The sequence below is a fragment of the Episyrphus balteatus genome, chromosome 2 (genome assembly GCF_945859705.1).
Source record: "Episyrphus balteatus chromosome 2, idEpiBalt1.1, whole genome shotgun sequence".
Taxonomy (NCBI): domain Eukaryota; kingdom Metazoa; phylum Arthropoda; class Insecta; order Diptera; family Syrphidae; genus Episyrphus; species Episyrphus balteatus.
In genome coordinates this window covers 67,698,152-67,719,389 of record NC_079135.1, presented here as the reverse complement: position 1 = coordinate 67,719,389, position 21,238 = coordinate 67,698,152, and the positions used below count along the sequence as shown (strand labels likewise).

Here is a 21,238-nt window from a genome sequence, read left to right as displayed (position 1 = left end):
CGCTTGAAGGTTATTTTATTCATTTTTAAAACTACCTACACTGAGAGGAAAAATAAATTAAAGTTGAAACGTCTTTCAAAGATGAACTACTTAATGTAACTTTAAGATACGAAACCATGCTCATCTTCAACGCAAAATCATTCCTAATAATATTTAATTCAATGTGGTTTTAATTGATTTTACGTTGTTTTATGGTGGCTTTTTCCTCAGTGTATTTTACCGCGAGGTTTTCCTATACAGAATAGACAATGATTTCAATTAATAATATGCTTGGTTCTCGGAAAGCAACAAAGTAACATGAGGAGCAATGACCCTATACAAAATAGTTAAAATTATGAATGCCAACTTATTCATTTGCGGTACTGTAGGAAAAAATAAGTGACTTACGCTCATTTTCGACCATAATTATATCACAAACAATGAATTACAACAATTTCAAGATGGGATCGATCACTTGACCACACTTGCCACCGTCGCGTTGACTCAATCTCGGGTTCTACTCAAGCAATAGCCAATCTACACGTGATATAAAATTCAACGTAAGATCTTAAACTATCTTTCCGATTATATAGGCTTCTCGAGATATGGTCGCATTTTTTTCTTTATATCAAGAACTTAATATTTCTATGGAGTTTGGTATGAGTTAAGTATGCAGAACTATTTAAAAAAAATCTATTTTCGTTTGGTCTTAACAGCATAACTCAAAGTAAACTAGTTCCAAAGATATTCAATGTCCCTAACGCTACTTAACTAATTTTTCTAAAATTATGATCAATAATGGCATAACTCTAACTTGTGCTGCAAAAATTCTTAAACTTTTAAATAAGTGTTTGGTCAAAACAGCACAACTCAGTTTCTTTGCTTTTTTGATCAATGAAAACAACATATCGTCGGCCTTATAAGGAAACCTCGTAACTCCCAAAATCAAAATTTTACAGGAAAGACAAAAGAGTAGAGAAACAACAGAGTAGTTGGGGAGTAAAGTGCTGTACAAAATGTGAATTTAAGTCTTTTTAGAGTTTTCGGAATGACTTCAAATTTTCTGGGTAGCTCCGTTGATATATTTTCTAAAAACTGGCATTCAAAAGTCATTTTTGAAAAAAAGTGGAGTTACGATGTTTCCTTATGAGACCGAAGATATCTCACTAAAAACATAATAAATACGCTTAAAAATTAAATTTTTTACCTTATTTGTGTAAATATTATTATTTAAAAAAAATTGCATCCCAATTTAAAAAAAAATTGCATCCCAATTTTTTTTTTATTAAATAAAACTGGATTTGGAGGAATTTTTCTAACTTAAAAATGCATTTATCTGAAAAGGACGATTTTGGATTTATGTTGTTAATATCAAACTCCATAGATTTATTATCTGGTCTTTTTTTGATAGTGAGAATTTAATCAAAATTGTAAGGGATCCGACTTAGGTACCAAATGATTAATTTAATTTAAAATAATGTACTCTAAAGTTAAATACCGTTTCAAAGTACATTGCGCAATTTTATTATATTTATTCTAACATCTTTGATTTGCTAGTATTCAATAAAGTACCTACTACAAGTACTTAACGTTATCAAATATTTTTTAGATATACTACCATAAACCTCTTGTGTTACATGAATATCTATCGACTAAATGGGTTATTAAAGTTTATCTTCCATTTGCTAATATAGGCATGTGTTACAACAGAAGATATTTATTGAATCATTTTATCATATAGACACAACAAAATAAATCAATCCTCGATTTCTTAATCAACGTGAAATTCAATCTAATAAATATAAATCAATTTTATCACACAAACACGAATAGATAGTGAAAACACCTTGTGTCTTTCCCCACCCCCACAAACTAGCTTATGACTAATGACAGCACTAATTCTCATTTCAAACAGCCACTGCCACCACCCAGCAAAACAAAAAACAAATACATATATACAAACAATTTTATCAATAATATATGTATGAACCTATGTAAGTATACAACACCAGCTACAAAAATGTTGAACATATTTATAGGGCTCTTGACATTGTATCCGATAACAAATCTATTACAGAGATTTTCAAAAAAAAAAAACACAAAATTCTCTCGAAATAAAATAAGACTTCAAAAGAAAGAGAAATAGAAAAACAAAACGTTCCTGCCTGCCCTTCAGTCTCTCATTCACAACCTTCTTTACTATAGATGATGATGATGTATAGATAAAATCTTTAGAAATGCTCAGGGTAATGAGATGAAAATCGCGTAATTTCTGGAAATATTCCAAAAATAAACTACAAAATTGTAAGCTAACATGTAAATTTATAAAAAAAAAAAAAAAATCAATATTGAAACGATAAATGTTTTAGAGAAAAGAGCTAAACACCTATTAAATCGAACAACTGGCTACAGACTGCCGTTTAACAAAAAAATATTGCCAACAATTGTTTTGAAAATAAAATGAAAATGCATGGGCATCACTCCAGATAGAAATTTCAAACATGTTTTGTACATAGGGTTTAAAATTTTCAATTTGTTTACTTTATGTTTCCGGGAAAAAATCAACATCTTTTGTGTATTTATTAAAAATTTGTATCTTTAACAATTGATAGTTAATTGGCTGATATCTTGAAGATTTCGAATATTAATATTAGGGCAGCAGACGTCACCATTAACTACAATCCGAGATTGCAAAGTTCAATATAGATCCAAGTTTGACTTAGCAGCCGGTTGCGCTATTCACTAACACCACAATGAGGGATAACTATACCTAATATACATATATAGCAGACTTCACTATAATCTGAGATAACAGACTTCACTATGAACCACAGTCTGCGAAATGATACACAGTTTGCGATGTAGGCCGTTTTCTAAGATATTAGACCTCATAACAAAAACACAGCCTGATATGGAGGTTTCACAGCTGAAACGGACTAAGTCAAAAAATAAAAAAAATCCAAATCTGGTGCCAAAATCTGCGCAAGGTTTGACTCTAACGAGGTCTTTCATTAGTTTGATCCAAAAGTATTTCGATTCAAATTGTCATTTGTTCGAAAAAAATATTCACCATAAGATTCAATGGAAACGTATTTACTTTAACTCGTTATATCTTCGAATTCACTTTTTGTGACTTGGTTCGCTTCAGCTCTTAGCCCTCCATATGTAGTAGACGTCACTATAAACCAAAGTCTGAGATAGCAAAGCCCTCTGAATTTTCCATGCCCCTCTGAACTGCTCAAAATAACAGGGGAATCAGTCTCCTATAAGATCATCTCTGTCGTATTATGTGAACGTTTGAAGCTCTTCGTCAACAATTTTATCAGTCTGGTCAGGGTCACCCAACACCTACGTTTTGGACGAAAAGTCTCCATGGAAGGCCATAACTTTCAGATAGTGAAGCACTGTCTTCTTTGATCTAGGAAAACACTTACTAGCAAAGCCCTCTCTTGGGAGCACTCAGTCTGTTGTATAATGCAGAGGCATGGACCTTGAATTGTTTTGAGAAAAAAACTCTTCTTTCCCGTCAGCACTAAACTAGACAAACCAGTAAATTAGAAGCCAATGAGATGACTAAGTCATGGAAAACCTTGCTCCGTCCAGGAAAGTTTTCGATTCTATCCCAGGCGGACAGGACCTTAAACAACTTGGTTCGAAAACTGTAGGTAGCTGACTACCTACAGGATTGAAGGATTGACTAACACGCGTATTCCCTCCCACAGCCACAATCCTTGACAGTCACAAAAATTCTCAAAGTTTTTAACCTATGGAGTAGATCAGAACTGACGTGAACTTAACGAAGAACAAATTCTTTTTGTGACTCTCACTAGTTTTGACCTTAGGCCCTACCAATAATCAAATTTAATAAAGAAGAAGAAAAAACGTAAACAAAGAATAATTTTTATTAATTTTTGTTAAAATTTCACTTTAATATTTATCTGAATTCTACATATTTCACCATACCAAAAACCAGTCAGATAACGCTCGGTTAAATTTTATAGTTGGGAAACTCAATTATAAAATTTAACCGAGCGTTAGCCTTTAAACTGACTATTAAATTAGTTATTTATATGGTAAAACATGTATAATTTTGTGTAAGTGTAAAGTGAGCTTTAAATTTAATTTAGGGCACTCTGTATAAGTTTTCTTAATCGAAGACTCATAAACTTTGGAAATAAAATACCTTTGTACTCATCTTGGTTTTATCTTCTGAAATACATTATGTACATATGTACTTTCAGACGTTTCTCTTCGACAGAAAAGTACAACAAAATCATTTGACTCAAAAGCAAGAACAGTAAATCCTGTTCTAAACAACAGAAGAACTTCAATAAACAGCAAAAAGCTGTACTTTTCTGTTCGGAACAGTCCAGAACAGCCTCATTGAACACACATAATATCCGCACTTGATCTGCTAGCGTATTTGCATAAGAATAAAACATAAAAAAATATCAACATTAAAATTCTCTGTAATGGAATGGAGGTTGTGTCATCAGGTTAAACTCCCCATCACGTAAATGAAGCTAGTTATGAGAGTATTACACTTTTTAATTACAACTCATTTTAATTATTTGGCTTACTAATTTTATGTACACACATTGATAGCCATACAAACATTAAATCATCGAGCCTAAAAATAGTTTCAAACTGCCTATTTGCCAATACAAAATACGACCTTATCTTAACTAAATATTCAACACCCAAATTACAATTTGTATTCCATTTGTACGTGCTCATTGGAAAAGCAAAAACTTCATGTTGATGTTTCGTTTTTACTTTTTAGTAAAATGACATTGTAGTTTCTAAGTATTGCTCAAACCACTTTTAAACAAAATCAACAGAACCACAAACCAAATAATTGAGCAGTTTTTCAATTACAATCAACATTATTTAATTTCTAAATAATCTCCCACAAATTGAAGGCCAATTTATCGTTCTATTTAAATTTCACCAAAATATACTATTTCAAATATAATTTTAGTATGAAGCTAAATTCAGTTTGAATGAGTCAAAATAAATAATTTACCACGTGGATCCACCCCGACAAAGGTCAATAAATTCCAAATCGGCTAAATAAAGAAAAAAAACATAAACAAAATACCTGGATGTCGAATGACCATGAAGTAAGCTGGTAGCTAGATATAAAATTTCAATCGAAAGTTCTAACCTCTCCCCATCATCACACTTGCGCAAGGACACTTTGTTTGTTTTTTTTTTTTTTTTTTTTTTTTTTTTGTTTCACATTCAAGGAAACCAATTAGACAATTTGATTCAATTCAACAAAGAAAACCAATACGGAAGCAATACTGAATGAAAGATGATCCCAATCCGACCCTGCCTTTTGCCCTATAGTAAAACAAATACCTTAAAAATACACACACTCGCTGACACTACTAAGTCGCATGACTAAACAAGGTATAGCGTATAGGGAAACTAAAATATTAGCAGCCATAGTGGAAAAGTGGCAGAGAGGTAAAGCGGTAGCAAACCAACAATAATGCATGAAATACAATAACCCTGACAGCAGCAGTGGTTTTGGCTTTAAGTGGGACCTTTTAACGCAGCACAAATTAGGTTCCGCCTAACAAAAGGAGCGCCTTCTATCGATCGTCCTTCAAATTAGGTTATAAACATTGAAACTTTGAAAAGGTGTAAATCCAAGTCATTTGAATTGATTTAGAAATAGAGGGAGTAGATGTGTTATGGGGTTGGAATGACGTCGCCGCCGCCGTAAGCTACTGATGTTGGTGGAGGCAGAACAAGTGGATAGAAACTCAATTAATAAATAATGAAATTAAATGTTCAGTTTTCGTTTTTCACTCTATTCGCCTTTGTTTTCCTAACACATCTTACCTTAAACTTAGCCTAAGAGTTTCTGACAAAATTGACCTTGATCTAGACAAAATACAAGAGCAATTTTCTTTGTTCTGTTTTTCTTTCTAATTCGTTTTGTATTTCCATGTTCGGCTTAAGTGTTTTGTTTTTTTTTTTTTAGTTCACATGCAAAAACTAGAAAAACATTTTCATCTGACCGCTATGTTGTTCTGATTTTGTGAATTGTTTTGGTTTTTTTTTATATACTATTTACGGAAACTGTTTCAAGCTTTTTATAACTTTAATGTGTAAAGTGAGTTAGTAGTACATATAAGATGAAATGCAACAAAAAACCCAGAATCGCATTTGGTATCCAAAAACTTATTTAATTGAGTTGTGCATTTATTTAGACAATCTTTATGAATTAAAAAATTTCTGAAATCGTTGCCAAAAAATTAATTCAAATTATCACAGATTTGATTTTCGGATGAATAGGTTCTTTAAACCAAGAATAAAATAAATTACAAAAAGAGAGTATTATTCCAACAATCAATAATGATTTAATTTATTATCTCAGGGAAAGGACTAGGCTCTTTTTTTTTTAAGTATGCACAGTATCGGACTGGTACAACGGTTTGAAAAATAACTCCTGGAGACATCAAAGGCAACGAAACTTGCATTACTTGGCCTAAGACATATGTAGATAAATTCAAAACCTGGAGGCCTGTCGAGGTCTAAAATCAACCTGCGAACCTTACCGTAAAACCGGGTGACTTTGGCACGTTTTCAAATTCAAATGTGAATAACTTCTGCAATAATTTTTTTTTTAATGAAGATTTCAACCAATTTACCTACTTCGATCATTCTATAGGTATGATTAATCTTGAAGAAATATGTCCGACAGTTCTATAGATAAATGCCAAAATATGGGTGGCCAAAGTCACCCTCCATTCCGGGTGACTTTGGCCGGTAGGACGTTTGCTATATTTCCAGTTTAACTACAAGTAGCACGTCATTCTAACCCAGCCCAAATGAAAGAGCAGATTTTTTAAAACATGTGGGTATTTTTTTTTATTTTCGTACACAGAATTGTCGGTTTTTATTTGATTAAAAAAAAAAACAAAAAATTAAAATTAGCATACATTTTGATATCCTTTAAAGGATATGGAAAAAAATAGTCTCTCTCTGCGGTCAACCATTGGAACAGGAAGTTTCTTCTCCAGATCACTTTTGGTGACTTGTTCAACGTCTTTTTTCTCTGAAGCTGTACCCAGCACATCTTCGCAGGAATGACACTGTAACCTCATCGTTATCAACATTTAAGATGCAGCCGAAGTAAAATGTTATTTTAGAAGCCTAGGAAACACATCTTTCGGCACTGTTTTGTTTTCGAGTTTGCCATCTTATACGCTGTTAAGGTCTTAATCCATAATATCTTAAGAGGCCGAAAGAAGGCCACGTCTAGTGTTTGAGCTGCCAAATGTTGATATGTATGATCTGATAACATTTTAATTATATTGCCAAATATCAGTTTTGTCAATATATAACAATATATAAAAACAAAGTCTAGTGCAAAAATTAAGAGGGTGACTTTGGCCACCCGGCCAAAGTCACCCGATATGCCGGCCAAAGTCACTCTACCATATGGCATTTTTTATAAAAAAATTAAAATTAATTTTTATTCAATAGTTACAAGGGTAGAATGAAAGTAATTCAACTTGCAAAACAATACACATAGCGGAGTTAAAGTCATTTTGCAATCCTATTTCTTCAACATGTTCAAACCATCCAACATTTACAGGTAATTTTTTTTTTAGCATTTTTAAGAAAACTAAATTTTAGTATAAATGAATATCTAATTTTAATTAAATAAAGCTAGTATGATCACTTTTTAATTCATCAAATTATACGAATTTACAAAGAAACTTGGAAAAAATCAAACAAGTCCTTCATATATTAACAATTTTTTAAAAAAGTGTCCATGTCAAAGTCAAAGTCACCCGCCAGGCCAAAATCACCCGGTTCTACCGGTACATTTAGAGCCTTAAGTTGAAGCAGGAGAGTGGGAGGGTTGTGATCTAATTCGTAATAACGAAAATTATCGAAAAGATTGAAAATAACTTTACAAATGTTTTATTTGCACATGGACGTTCTTCAAAATTGTAAAAAATCAAATACAAAAATCAAAAATAATTCATATCTACTTATCCAAATAAGACAGGTACTATTTTAATTTAAAAAATATACATTTATATTCCTTAGCATTAAAACATTTTTTTTTTAATTATTTCCCGCATACCAAATTAAATTTCCCTCAACAGTGTGGTCTATTTTTTTCAATACACTTTTGTTCATCAGGCAATTATGAATTTTTTGCATGAGAAAAGAAATGTTATAATTGCTGAATATATGTGCTAATGATAAACCTATTTAAAATGATGATCTAATTACGTGTAGGTATGTTAGGTTTTTTATTTTGTATTATGTAGGTATTCAGGACGAACATTTCAAAACAAATGACACACACTAAGTAGGTAGTTATGTTCGGTTTCAAACAAACAAAAACATAATTCCACTATTTGGGTGTTTTTAAAACTAATTAGGTTAAGTAAACATTGAAATTCATTTTTAATTTGTTTAACGTGACACATTGCAGGGAGAAAAGGTGTCAGCAGTTGCTACCTATTTAAATGGCTGGCTTAGGTTAATGAAATCATAGATTTTCTCTACTATTTGTTTTTTATGTATTACGAATGTAAAAACAAATATGTATCGTATCGTCGGCGTAAAGCAAAATTTTACTAATTCTAGGGTGCTCTTTCCGAATTTGAAACCCGTTTTTGTCAAAAAAATTCATTCCGCAGATAATATAATTTAATGAGACATAAAAACAGGAAAGTAGCCTTTTGAAAATGAGACCGAGTATTCTTGGTTGTTCTTAGTCCCATCATATTTTGTTCTAAGTCCACTTTTTGTTTAAGGAAAAAACGTACCTTGTACAGGAATTGTTCTATGTCCAATTTTGGGTTTTTAGTTTTAAAAATATATTTAAAAATAGTATGCACCTACTAATGAGGTAAACTTGTATATTTTATTCAAGAGAAAAGAACAAACTTTATAAAAAACTTAACTTGAATGGCAAACGAGCAGAAAATTGTCGCTTTAAACCAATTTGAAACTTAAAAATCCTGCCCTGTAAAATTAGCTTTTTGTGACTTAGAACAATTTTGCTTTACGGCGACGATATGTTTCGGAATAACTCATTTTAAAATAAATTGTCTATTTAAATTACTTTTCTTTCTGTAATTTTAATTTACATTGTAAATTTTGAGACCAATTAATTAAAAAATTATAAATGTATGTACAAATAACAGGGGTTATAACAAGCAATTAAATAGAAATATAAACGGAACAGAATAAGAGAGTCCAAATACATTATACAAAAAACATTAAGAACCTATCTGTGTACTAAATGTTGAAAGTGAAAATTACGGAATACGTCTTTAAAAAAAGAAAATATAAACAAAAAATTCAACAGTTTGAAAATAGTCTAAGTTTTCCTATGAAATGCCCTGAAAGGTACCTACTTTGTTAAGAAAGGTTACCAAGTTCTAAGGTTTGGTTTTTAATATTTATCCATCTAATTATGTCAAATTTTAATTTTTTTAATTTTTCCCTTAAATTAATTTACTAATTTACTTAAGAATTTGATTTGATAAATAATAATAAAAATCAATTGTATGAACTCGATCTTTTTTCTATATCTCAGTGATTTTGCAACAGGGAATTTATTTTTCAAAAGAGAACTTTACTCTTATTTTTACAAATGTGTTTTAGTTGAAATGAGAAAGCTTTAAAATAAATTGTTATGATGTGATGAAAATGTGTGAAATGGACTTCACACCTTTTATTTTGACAATCAATTATTAGATTTTAGATTAGATTGATAACTTTATTCTTTTTAGGTGTTAATAAATAGGGGAAAAACGTTTAAGATTATTCCTTGACATAGATTCAAATAAAGATATGGACATATTCTGACAATTGTACGATTTAAGGAAATAACTTTAAATGAGAAATTTTTTTTTTGCCTAACTTTCCAGTCAACTTTTCAATAAAATTGCCTAAATTGTAAATTTAAAGGATATTTTTTGACAGCTAACCAATCAGAGGCGCAAAATTTGTGTAAATATTTAGTCCCTAACGTTTCTGAACCTCCTCAACCGGTATCTCTGATTTCACTTTTCTAGAAAATAAAAAATAAAATAAAAAAATGTTTCAATTGGTTGATAGACCCAATCGATGCTAGTTTTAGCAAAAACTCTTTGGTTGGCAAATTTCTTAAGCCTGGCCTACGATCAATTCAAATCGTGCTGTAAAGCTCTTTTTAGGTCATCAAATTAGATGATCCTTAGTTATCCGTTTAACTATCCACTTACCAATCACAATTATACACATTGTTTGACCTCTTCAAATTCAATACAACAAATAAAAAAAACTAAAAATCCATTAAGAATAATTGATAAAAAAATATCTAAACTCTTTTCCTCCAGGATAGGATAGGAATAAAACAACTAACAGCAAAAAGGCCATATTCAGAGAAAACTACTCTGATAGAGAATACTCATTTTTGTATCTATCATCATTGCCATTATTATCATCATCAACATCAACATCATCATCAAAATCATCATCGTCTTTCATATCCATTTCAGTCGATAAGCTACTGGTTGTTGTAATTTATGAGATTTTCTTGGAAAACAATTTTTTTGTTATAAGAAAAACGATGACGATTGGGATTGTGATTGAGAAAGGAAAATGAGAACAGGAATTGCAGACATTTATTTTTTTTTTTCTAAAAAAAAAAAGAAAGAAGGAAAAAAAACATTCCAACATACAAACACTCAACTCAACGTTCTTCATACAACTCAAGAAGACTGAAATTGAAATTGAAAAAATAAAGCAAAACAAATATATCTATCTCTCAAGCATTCATATATACTTACGGATAAAAGAAAAACAGGAAGGTTGTCGACAGGAGCAGGATCCAGGCAAATGTCGCAGGAATATATCGAGTTTTGACATCGCATTTCGGCATCTCTTCTATCTCCTCTTATTGCTAATTATCCTTTTGGGTTTTTTTATTTTTTTTTTTATTTCAAGTTAAAATTAAATTACAAATAAAATTAAATAAAAAAAAAAAGAAAAATAAGAAAATTCAGGAAGCCGCTGCGCTCTTCTGTTGCGGTGCTGTCTTTAGTTGGTTGCAAGGAGCTCAAGATGATGGAAAAAGGTTGGTGGAAAGAGAGCACAAGGAAGCGTTTGCTTTCACTTTTTGTATCTTCTTTCGTTTCTTCCTTTGTGGATTCTTTGCACCGAAAGTTCAGAGGAGGGCGGAAGGGGTTTTTCTGTGTCCTTCGGGATTAGGCAATATTTCACTCATCCATTGATGGACTTTTTTTGTATATTTCTTTATCGCCTTGTCCTGTTTCTTTTTCTTGTTCGCGAAAAACCAGAGAATACAGACAGGTGTATAAAATATTTAATTATATATACACACGCTGGAATTGAACACTTTTTATTTTTCGTTATATTTCTCTGAACTCTTTTTTTCTTCCTAAAAAAAAAGAAGATCCACCCGACTATCAAATAAATTTTATTTTGAAAATTACTTATATTTTGCCTCGTTTTGTCGTCGTTTTGTGTGGAGAAAAGGGGAACCTCCTTTTTTTTTGATAACGATTTTTTCAGAAAACACACACTTTTTTTGTTGCTGGAGACAGAAAGAGAGAGGGCGAAGAGGGGCTTTTATTTCATATATTATTTCTTTGCACGAAAAAAGGCACACAGAATTTTAATCGCACGCAATATTTTTCACGGAGGATTTAGTAATTCAATATTTTTATTTATTCATTGTAAAGTTGAGTGGTTCGTTTTAATTTTTTCTTTTTCTAGCGGCGGAAAAAATGGAAGCGATCGAAAGTTTGTGGAATTTTCTCCTCTTCTAGTTGGGATGAATTTTTTTTTTCTTTTCTTGCTGGTTTGTTGTTGGATTCGTCGTCGTCGTTCGTTTAATTTTTTTTTTCTATGGGGATTAGGTTGGATGGAAGAGGAATTGATTTTATTAATATAAAGATGTTAAACTACACGTCGTGTTTTTAATGTTAGATTTGAATTTTATTATTATTTCAACTCCTTTATTAATTTGGTAAGTTATTATTTTTTTATGAAATTTTCTCACGCACTTCCATGTTCCCGAGACACTACACTTTTTTTCAATTTTCACCTGTGCTCTGAGTCTGACTTTTCTTTTTCGTTCAATTCGTTGAGTTTGTTGTCATATTTTTGCTCTTTGGGATGGTGGTGGATTTTTTTTTTTGAACGAAATAAAATGTAGAAAGTTGGATAATATTTTTTTCAAAAATGGCGGAAAGTGGATTGTGGAATGTGTTTGGTGGTTATTGAGACAGGGATGGTGTAGATATATTGCACTTAAAGGTGGAACTGTAATGTCATGTTTTATGAATATTTTTCTATTGCTGGATTTGCATACGTCTGCATGCAGAAAAGTATAGGGGGATAGATGTATATACCTGAAATCCGTACGTATAAAGGAAGCATTGATGAAGACTAAAGGCTTAACTACATACACCACTTTTTGAAAAAGTACAAAAGTGAAAATATTTTTTTTCTGGCTACCCAACTAGCACAACAGCTTCTATAAATTGAGATTTCACATGTACTACTTTTTATACAGCTTGTATTGAGCTTGCTTCAGAATTAAATTGCTTATAGAAGTTCGAACTTGTTTAACAACTTCTAATAAGTTGTTTAAATACTGTTAAAGAAACTTAAACGAAAAAAGTTTGTTTTCGGAAAAGCCTGCTTAGTGAGTTTATAGGAGCTTTACAGAAATTACCAAGTTTAGTATTTGATTTTTGGTTTTGATATTGAATAATCTAGCTCGGACACTTTTTAGTTTTGACATTGAATAATTTAGCTCAGACATTTTTTTGACATTTCTGCTATTTGAACTGATTAAGTTTTTGATTTCATTAATGAATATACTAGGATGGCCGAGTGGGTTGAGTGGCGGACTGCCACCAAGTAGGTACGAAGTTCGATTCCTGGGTGCGGTAAAAAAAATTATATACTTTTAAAATTATTATCAATAGATATACTTAAAACTAATGGAATAATATATATAATTTCAGGTCAAAAGATAAAATTCATGATTTAAAATAAAATAAAAACCAGTTAAAAAAGAATTCTTTTTTGTTTTTTAGTTGTTTTTTTAATTTCGATAAGACATGTATTAAAGAGCTATACAAGCTCTTCCGAAGCTAACTGTCAAATCTCAAAGCTTCGGTAGAGCTTCGGTAAAGCTTCGTTTAAACTTCTTATAGAGATTAAAACTTGTATAATGTTCTCCTTTTTCCATGCCCAACAACCTTACTAAAGTCTAAAAGAAGCTGAAATGTAGCTTTTGTAATACCTTAACCGAAGCTGAAATGTTAGTTGGGTAGCGCAATTGTTTTGTGAAAAAGATTATACATATTATTTATAAGACCAAAAAATAAGATTTCTGCATCATTTGTTGAAAAACTATACAAAAATGCGTTTGAAAATGTTCACTTTTGTACTTTTTCACTTTTTGAGCCAATGTATAGTTAAGGCTTAACTGTTCGTCTTCGCCATAATCTTCTCATACTCTGCATTTATGAAGATCTCGCATTTTCATCTACTCTCTATATTCAACATCTGTGGTTCTTAAATGTTGTATCCCCTTTCAATGCTGTTTCGGAAATGCAGACGTATGTAAATCCAGCATAAAAATCTTCGAGTATTCCGTTATTATCCCTTCAAGCAAACGAGTCCAACCTTAGTCCGAATCGGCTCCGACGTGAGTCCGACATCGACTACGAAACGGGTCCCACGGCGGCTCAAATTAGTATGGAAATTATAATCACCGCAAAGCCGATTGATGTATTGGTATTTTCACCACGATTTCTCCTACGACTATGTGTTCATACACAAAAAGTTGCAAGTGTGTGAATGCAACCTCGTTTTTCGCGTTTTGAGGTCGGAGAGTCTTTTCTGAACTCGGTTTTCTTGCTTGAAGAACCCTGACATCTGATCAGGGTTGTTCTCCATTACAAATTAAAAAAAAATTGCATTAAAAAAAATATTCATGCAACTGAAAAATATTTGCTGATTTGGAAATGTAGACGTAATGTAAATCCAGCATAAAAGTCTTCGAGTAATCAATTATTATTGGTGTGACATCTGATCAGGGTTGTTCTCCATTACAAATTTAAAAAAAATTTTATTGCAAATAAAAACAACATTCATTGCAACTGAAAAATATTTGCATTGAAAAAAAAAACATTTATTCCAACTAAAAATATTTTAAAAAAAATTTCTGCATTGAAAAAAAAATTCAACGCATTTGCATTAAATATTTTTTTTTTTAATATTCGTCGAATTTCCTACAGTTTTTTCAATGCAGAAAATTTTTTATTTGCAATAAATTTTTTTAATGCAAATAATTTTCAGTTACATTAGTGCCTGGCTACACAGTGATTTTTCAATCGATTGAAAAATCACATGCGGTGGCTACACACTGTTGTGCCCAATCACGTTCCACTTTTACATTTTCTAGGAACAAACGTCAAAAAGAGGAACAATTTAGCAATGGAACTGTACTACCCTCAGAAAATTCAATTCCCTTAGTGAGCATCTTCCCCCTTCACTCCTCATCCCTCTTGCCAACAAACTCACTGCTTAGGCGATTGAAAAATCACCGTGTAGCCAGGCACTTAGGTAAATATTTTTTTTTTTTTCAATTTAAATTTTTTTAATTGCAATAAATATTTTTTTATTGGAGAGCAAATGCATTAATAAGGCCCAGTTGTACAAATATTTGATACGGGGATCAGCAACGTTTATCTTCTGAATTCAGTGGTAAAATTGATTTTTAGCACTGGTTCTAGGTCCATTTACACACAGTACACATAATAAGGTAATATATTCGGAACGTTGTCAAAATTTGTTTGTCAAAAAGTGTGCACCAATCTGTCAGGTCGGCCTTTAATTTTTATATTTCAATCGCAGTAAACAGGAAATTTGTTTTTGTTTTAATTTATAAAATGTCATTTAAAAATTTTATAAATTGAAAAATAACAAATTTTCTTCGTGTTTCATCGCGGAAAATGGTAAATAATTGTTTAAAAATTAGTGGTGTGCGTGGTTTATCGGTTTTTGTGTGTTTTTCGTCTGTATTTTAAACAATTAAGAATTCGGTAGCTGACATTGGTCGCCAAAGTGTCATGTTTTGACAATCTGGCGACCAATGTCAGTTCGGAATAGATTACCTTTTTATGTGTACTGTGCATTTACAGCACTATTCTGGCAAACCTCACAAGTCACAAAAACCTCACAAGGCGATTATAACTCGATTTTGTAAGGATTTATTTCTCACAAACTTCTTACTAGCAAAAATCCAACTTGTGAGTTGTGACCTCCTTCAGAGCAGATCACAAATTCGAAAGTTTTTGTGACGCGAAAACCTCGCATAATCAAATCCAGCTCACCTTGTGAGGTCCTCATAACTTGTGAGGTTTGCCAGAATAGGGCTGTTAGGTTGAAATAGCTAAATCCATCCTTGAACCAAAGTTAATCCACTGCTAATATCCGCCGAAATCGGTGGGTTAAATTCCTGATCTGAGGCTGAACCGCACGTTGGTACAACTGGCCCTAAGTGTAACAAAGTTTTCCATACAATACTTCGTTAAAGAAATTTTGAACGAAATTAAATTTGTTTTGTTTTTGCTTTTAAACTTATTTTCTGATATTTTTTCTTGAATTTTTTTATTTATACTTTTATTAATTTTACTTAAGCCTAGTACGCTGCTGAAGCGAAAAGAAATTTTCCATACAAAATTTCGTTAACGAAATAATAAACGGAAAATTTCATTTTGCTTTTCGTTTTTCAGTACGCAGCTCTCAACCTTCTATAAAGCTTTATAGGAGCTACATTACCAACAACTGTAAAGCTTTATAGAAGCAAATTTCTTAGTCGGGTTGTCACTTACTTTTTACTGTCCTGTGCATTTTTCTTGACTCCAAGAGCAGTGTTGACGGCTTTTTCACTTTTAATTCATTTATTTCTTGCTTTCAAAATTATTTTCTGTTGAATTTTCTTGATTTAAATTAATTTTGAATTTTTTTATTTTGACTTTGACAGAATACTTGATGATATTTTTTCGTTAATATGTTCGTTGTCGACTTTGGAGTCGACTAGGCTAGGCAGCGTACTAGGCTTTAACAAAAAAATACCCGATGGTATTTTTGTTTTAACATGTTTGCTGTTGACTTTGGAGACTTCAAATTTGTTTGTTTTGCTTCAGCTGCGTATTAGGCTTTAGCTGTTCAAACAATTATGGGTAAACGTATGCATTTGACAGGTTGAAAAGAGTCGATTCGTTTTGGTTCGCCGCACGGCAAAAATCGACTCGTGAAAAGTCGGCATTATACTAAAGGGGTATTCACGATCCGATGCAACTGGTCTTTGTATCGTTGCAAAAGTGCAAAAGTGTAAAATCTTACAACACTACAACAACAAAATATACGGATTAAAATTTTACAACAGTCTTGCACTTTTGCTATACCCTAGACCTACTGTAAAATAAAAATACAATAGAGTAAAATTATTTTTGACAGATGGCAGCTCACCGTCGCGTCGCCCATGATAAACAGTTTGTCTTTTTTATTCTGTTTATTATGGTTGTCGGTATTCATCCCAACTAGCACAACAGCTTCCATAAATTGAAATCTCGTAGGTTCTACTTTGTATACAGCTTGTATTGAGCTTGCTTCAGAATTTAACTGCTTATAGAAGTTCGGACTTGTTTAACAACTTCTAATAAGTTGTTTAAATACTATTAAAGAAACTTAAACGAAAAAAACTTGTTTTTCTTATTAGCCTGTTTAATGAATTTATAGAAGCTTTACAGAAATTACCAAGTTTTGTATTTGATTTTTTGTTTTGATATTAAATAATCAAGCTCGGACACTTTTTGGTTTTGACATTGAATAATTTAGCTCGGACATTTTTTTTGCTATTTGAACTGATTAAGTTTTTGATTTCATTAATGAATATACTAGGATGGCCGAGTGGGTAGAGTGGTGGACTACCACCAAGCAGATACGAAGTTCGATTCCTGGGTGTGGTAAAAAAATTATATACTTTTAAAATTATTATTAATAGATATACTAAAAACTAATGGAATGTTATATACAGGGTGTCCCACAGTCACCGCCCCAAACGAAAACCATGGATTCCTGAGGTCATTTTAAGTCGAAAAACTTAAGAGGTAATTTTCTCGTTTTCGTCCCGTTTTCGAGTTACCAATGGCTTTTATAATTTTTACTCCCTTTTCCTTTAACTGGCTTTATCTTTCCCAAACTACATCTGATTTGAAAGATTTGTTTTACAACCAATCAAAAATTTATTACAGTTTATGTTTGTTCCAAAACTTTTTTTTCTGTGAACAACCGTTTCTCCGCAATTTTGCATCAAACCCAATTTTCTTTGTTTTATGAGTTGTTTTTTTTTCACTTTCATATCATTTTATTCAAAAAAACACGTAAATAAGTATTAATTTTGTTCACTTATTATTAAAGCCCATTTTATTTTCTAAGAAAAACAACTTTTTTTCATTAAAAAGCCTACTGAAAGTAATAAACAAACTGAGTGAATTTAAAAAAAAAAATAATTTTTAAATACAAAATTAATTTAAATGAACTAAAACTTTTTCTGAGCTTTATCTATTTGTTCTTTTCTGAACCACAATAGCTGAGAAAAGGTTTTTTATTCATTTGAATTAATTTTGTATTTAAAAATTATTTTTTTTTAATTCACTCAGTTTGTTTATTTTTTCAAAATTACTTTCAGTAGCCTTTTTTATGAAATAAAACTTATTTTTTGTATGAAAATAAAGTGGGCTTTAATAAAAAGCACAAAAAAGTAATACTCATCAACGTGTTTTTTTGACTTAAATGATATAAAAGTGTAAAAAACCACTTAAAAAACGAAGAAAATTGTGTTTGATGCAAAATTGTGGAGAAACGGTTGTCCACAGAAAAAAAAAATTTTGAGATAAACTAAAACTGTAATGAATTCTTGATTGGTTGTAAAGAAAATCTTTTAAATCAAACTTAGTTTGGCAAAGATAAAGCCAGATAAGGGAAAAGAGAACAAAAATCATAAAAACCATGGTAACTCGAAAACGGGACGAAAACGAGAAAATTACCTCTTAAGTTTTTCGACGTTAAATGACTTCAGGAATCCATGGTTTTCATTTGGGGCGGTGACTGTAGGACACCCTGTATAATATCAGATCAAAAGCTAAAATTCATGATTTAAAACCAGTTAAAAAAGAATTCTTTTTTGTTTTTGTAGTTTTTTTTTTAAATTTCGATAAGACATGTATTAAAGAGATATACAGGCTCTTCCGAAGCTATCTGTCAAATCTAAAAAAAGCTTCGGTAGAGCTTCGGTAAAGCTTCGTTTAAGATCCTTATAGAGGGTCAAATTTGTATAACGTTCTCCTTTTACCATGCCCAACAACTTTACTAAAGTTTAAAAGAAGCTGAAATGTAGCTTTTGTAGTACCTTAACCGAAGCTGAAATCTTAGTTGGGATGCCCCGTAATTTAGTTTCTTGTGATGTAAAATAATTTGTAAAAATTAATTAACCCGAACAAAACAAAGAATTAAATTATAAAAAATGGAAAAAAAGAAGAAGCAACAGTGGAGGAACAACCCTGTTAAAAAAAAACATCATGGATTTCATTCATGCTTCAATATTTACTATAGATAAAAGAAAAGGGGCGTTCACGATCTATTGTAAAAAAATAAAATTTTACATTTTTACTAGGCCTGTTGCACCAGATCGTGAATACCCCTTATGTTTCCACCTACCCTAGTTCGGACATTTTTTGGTTTTGACTGAATAATTTAGATCTGACATATTTTTGCTATTATTAGCCCTGTTCCATTAGAGGTGATAGTTAACTCGTGAGTAGAAATCTAGTACAACAACTACACATTCCTATCTCCTCGAGTAAAAGATCATGTGTTAATTCTAGTACTAGATCTACTAATAAGTAAACTATACCACCTCCAATGGAACGGGGCTATTATAGCATATAACTCCGTGTTCATTTGGGTTTTAGTATATCTTCTTCTGTAAGCATTTCCTCCCCCTCTAATGTTCATCCGCCTCTTGCCTACAAACACGCTGGTCGTTAGACGATTGAAAAATCGCCGTGTAACCAAAAGCTTTTTAATCTGAAAGCACTTATTACGAAAGAAAGTCTGTCTACTTTTGTGTACTTAATTTATCTTCAACTGCAGTAAAATTGCTTTAGAATAGATGAACTTAGAATTGCTGCAATTAAAATGCCTGAGTGTCACCTAACCGTATGTGCCCTTGAACCATGGACCATGTAATCCACTAGTTATCGTCAAAAAAATAAAAAAAAGTACATTTTAAAGAAACACCCTTCGTTAAGTTATCACCCATTTTCAAATCTCATCTGTTCCGCCTGTGTCACACTTCACACACAAAACTCACAAATCGAAGTCAACTCAAAAGCAAATCGCCTTTCGCTTCGCCATATTTGTTAAATTATTTCATGTTTACATTTTTCTCACACACATTCATCATCCCCAAGCAAGGTGGTGCATTCGAAAGAAAAAAACTAAATTTTCCATAATCAGAACAAAATTGTAAAAAAAAATTCATCACAACTGTCCACACAAGTTTAATAAACAAAAGTTTAATAAGAAAATCTATTAAAATTGCTACCGCCACAATGTCCCGTAGTGTACGCGCTGAGACACGAAGTCGTGCCAAAGACGACATCAAGCGTGTAATGCAAGCCGTCGATAAAGTTCGACATTGGTAAAAAAAATATCTCATCTGTTCTGAAAAATTATTTATAATCAAATTTTTTAGGGAAAAAAAATGGGTAACCATCGGTGATACAACAATGAAAATTTACAAATGGGTGCCAATATCTAACAGCGAAAAGAAAAAAGTCCACCACCACTCGCACCATTCGAGTTCCAAAGACAAGGAGAACACATCCCAAAAAAGTACACCTCCCCAAATAACCCCAAGCTATACCGGAGGCCTCACTGCCGAGGATTCAAACACTTGTGAGTCCCGACCGTAGTCATAAAAGTCAAATCGATTTGGGGGTCTCATTTACCCCCTCAATATTTTTTATCAATATCAAAAGAATTATTTTTATCAAACCAATTGTATCTTATAGGTTTCTCAATGGTGAGTGATTCACAAGGTGCCACTGAGTTCGTCTCGAGTATGCCGTTCTCAGAAGATTCCAACTCTCAAGGCAGCGATGGACCTGTGAAACGCTTAAAGACGAGCGATTAAGCTTCTTTACATACGACAGACAATTCTCGCTCAACTCTCTCTCCACTACCACCATCCTCTTGTCGTCCTCGTCTCTGTAAATTTTAAGTTAAATAAGTTTAGTATATTATTGCTAATGCAACTGCCGTGCGATGCATTCTTCTTAACGCGGAATCACCTACTCGTCCTCGTCGTGGGTTAGTCTATAGGTTTTTTTTTTCTTTCCTTTTGTTTTGATGGTCAAAAGGGTTTTGGTTGTAAAAAAATAAAAGAAAAAAAGTAAATTTTGTTTTATGTTCAAAGACATTTGAATTTAGAAGAACAAAATTATTAAGTAGTGAAACTAAAGTACATAAATAAATTACAAAAAAATATTTATTAAACGAAAAAAAAAACAAAACTCATTTAAAAATAAAATCAATATAAAAAAGATTAGTGACAAATAATTAATAATTTAAAAAAAACCAAGCTTAAAATTATATTTTAGACGTTCATCAAACAACTAGCCACATTCAAGTGAGAAAACTCACTTATTTATTATCTTACATAGTGTATAATTTTTTTTTTTTTTTTTTTTGAATACCTATTTGTCTAAGTTCATATAAAAAAATTTCTTCTTTCCTTTATTCGCATACTGACGCAGCTCTGTATTATTATTATTATTAATAATTTCTTTTAATAATATTTGCATAAGTGTTATTAGGAACTGTACAGTTTAAAATAAATTTTTTATTTGTAGTGTGTTTTCCTATTTATAAATACAACAATTATATAAATATAAAATTTAAATGAATTTAATCATAAATAAATTACATAATTGAATTTCAATGAACGATTTAAAATACTAATTCGAATTGAGGTTGATCTTCTATTGTTTTCGATTTGTCGCTATGCTTCGTACTAGAAAAATATTTTTGTAAAGTTCTTTATTATTTATACTTGCCTTACTGTTTTCTTTCTGATATTTTAAGTTATTGCATGTACATAGGCTCAATATTAAGT

At 31.4% G+C, this 21,238-nt stretch overlaps 2 protein-coding genes across 6 annotated transcripts in view; one reads left to right on the top strand and one right to left on the bottom strand.

Moving 5' to 3' along the window:
* Nucleotides 1–12,160, bottom strand: part of LOC129912666 (palmitoyltransferase ZDHHC8) — a 56,859-nt gene extending 44,699 nt beyond the window's left edge. For 4 of the 5 annotated variants that reach the window (XM_055991018.1, XM_055991021.1, XM_055991022.1 and 1 more), the window contains exon 1: nt 10,800–12,160. In XM_055991018.1, coding sequence (XP_055846993.1) covers nt 10,800–10,891 — 92 coding nt within the window. In that variant the 5' untranslated portion in view covers nt 10,892–12,160. The remainder of the gene's footprint in view (nt 1–10,799) is intronic. The other variant, XM_055991019.1, reaches the window with a different exon arrangement.
* Nucleotides 12,161–19,407: 7,247 nt separating this feature from the next.
* Nucleotides 19,408–20,550, top strand: LOC129911738 (B-cell CLL/lymphoma 7 protein family member A). Its single transcript, XM_055989637.1, has 3 exons — nt 19,408–19,762; nt 19,817–20,019; nt 20,136–20,550. The coding sequence occupies exons 1-3, from the start codon at nt 19,674–19,676 to the stop codon at nt 20,255–20,257; spliced, it is 414 nt and encodes a 137-aa protein (XP_055845612.1). The 5' UTR covers nt 19,408–19,673; the 3' UTR covers nt 20,258–20,550.
* Nucleotides 20,551–21,238: the final 688 nt, after the last annotated feature.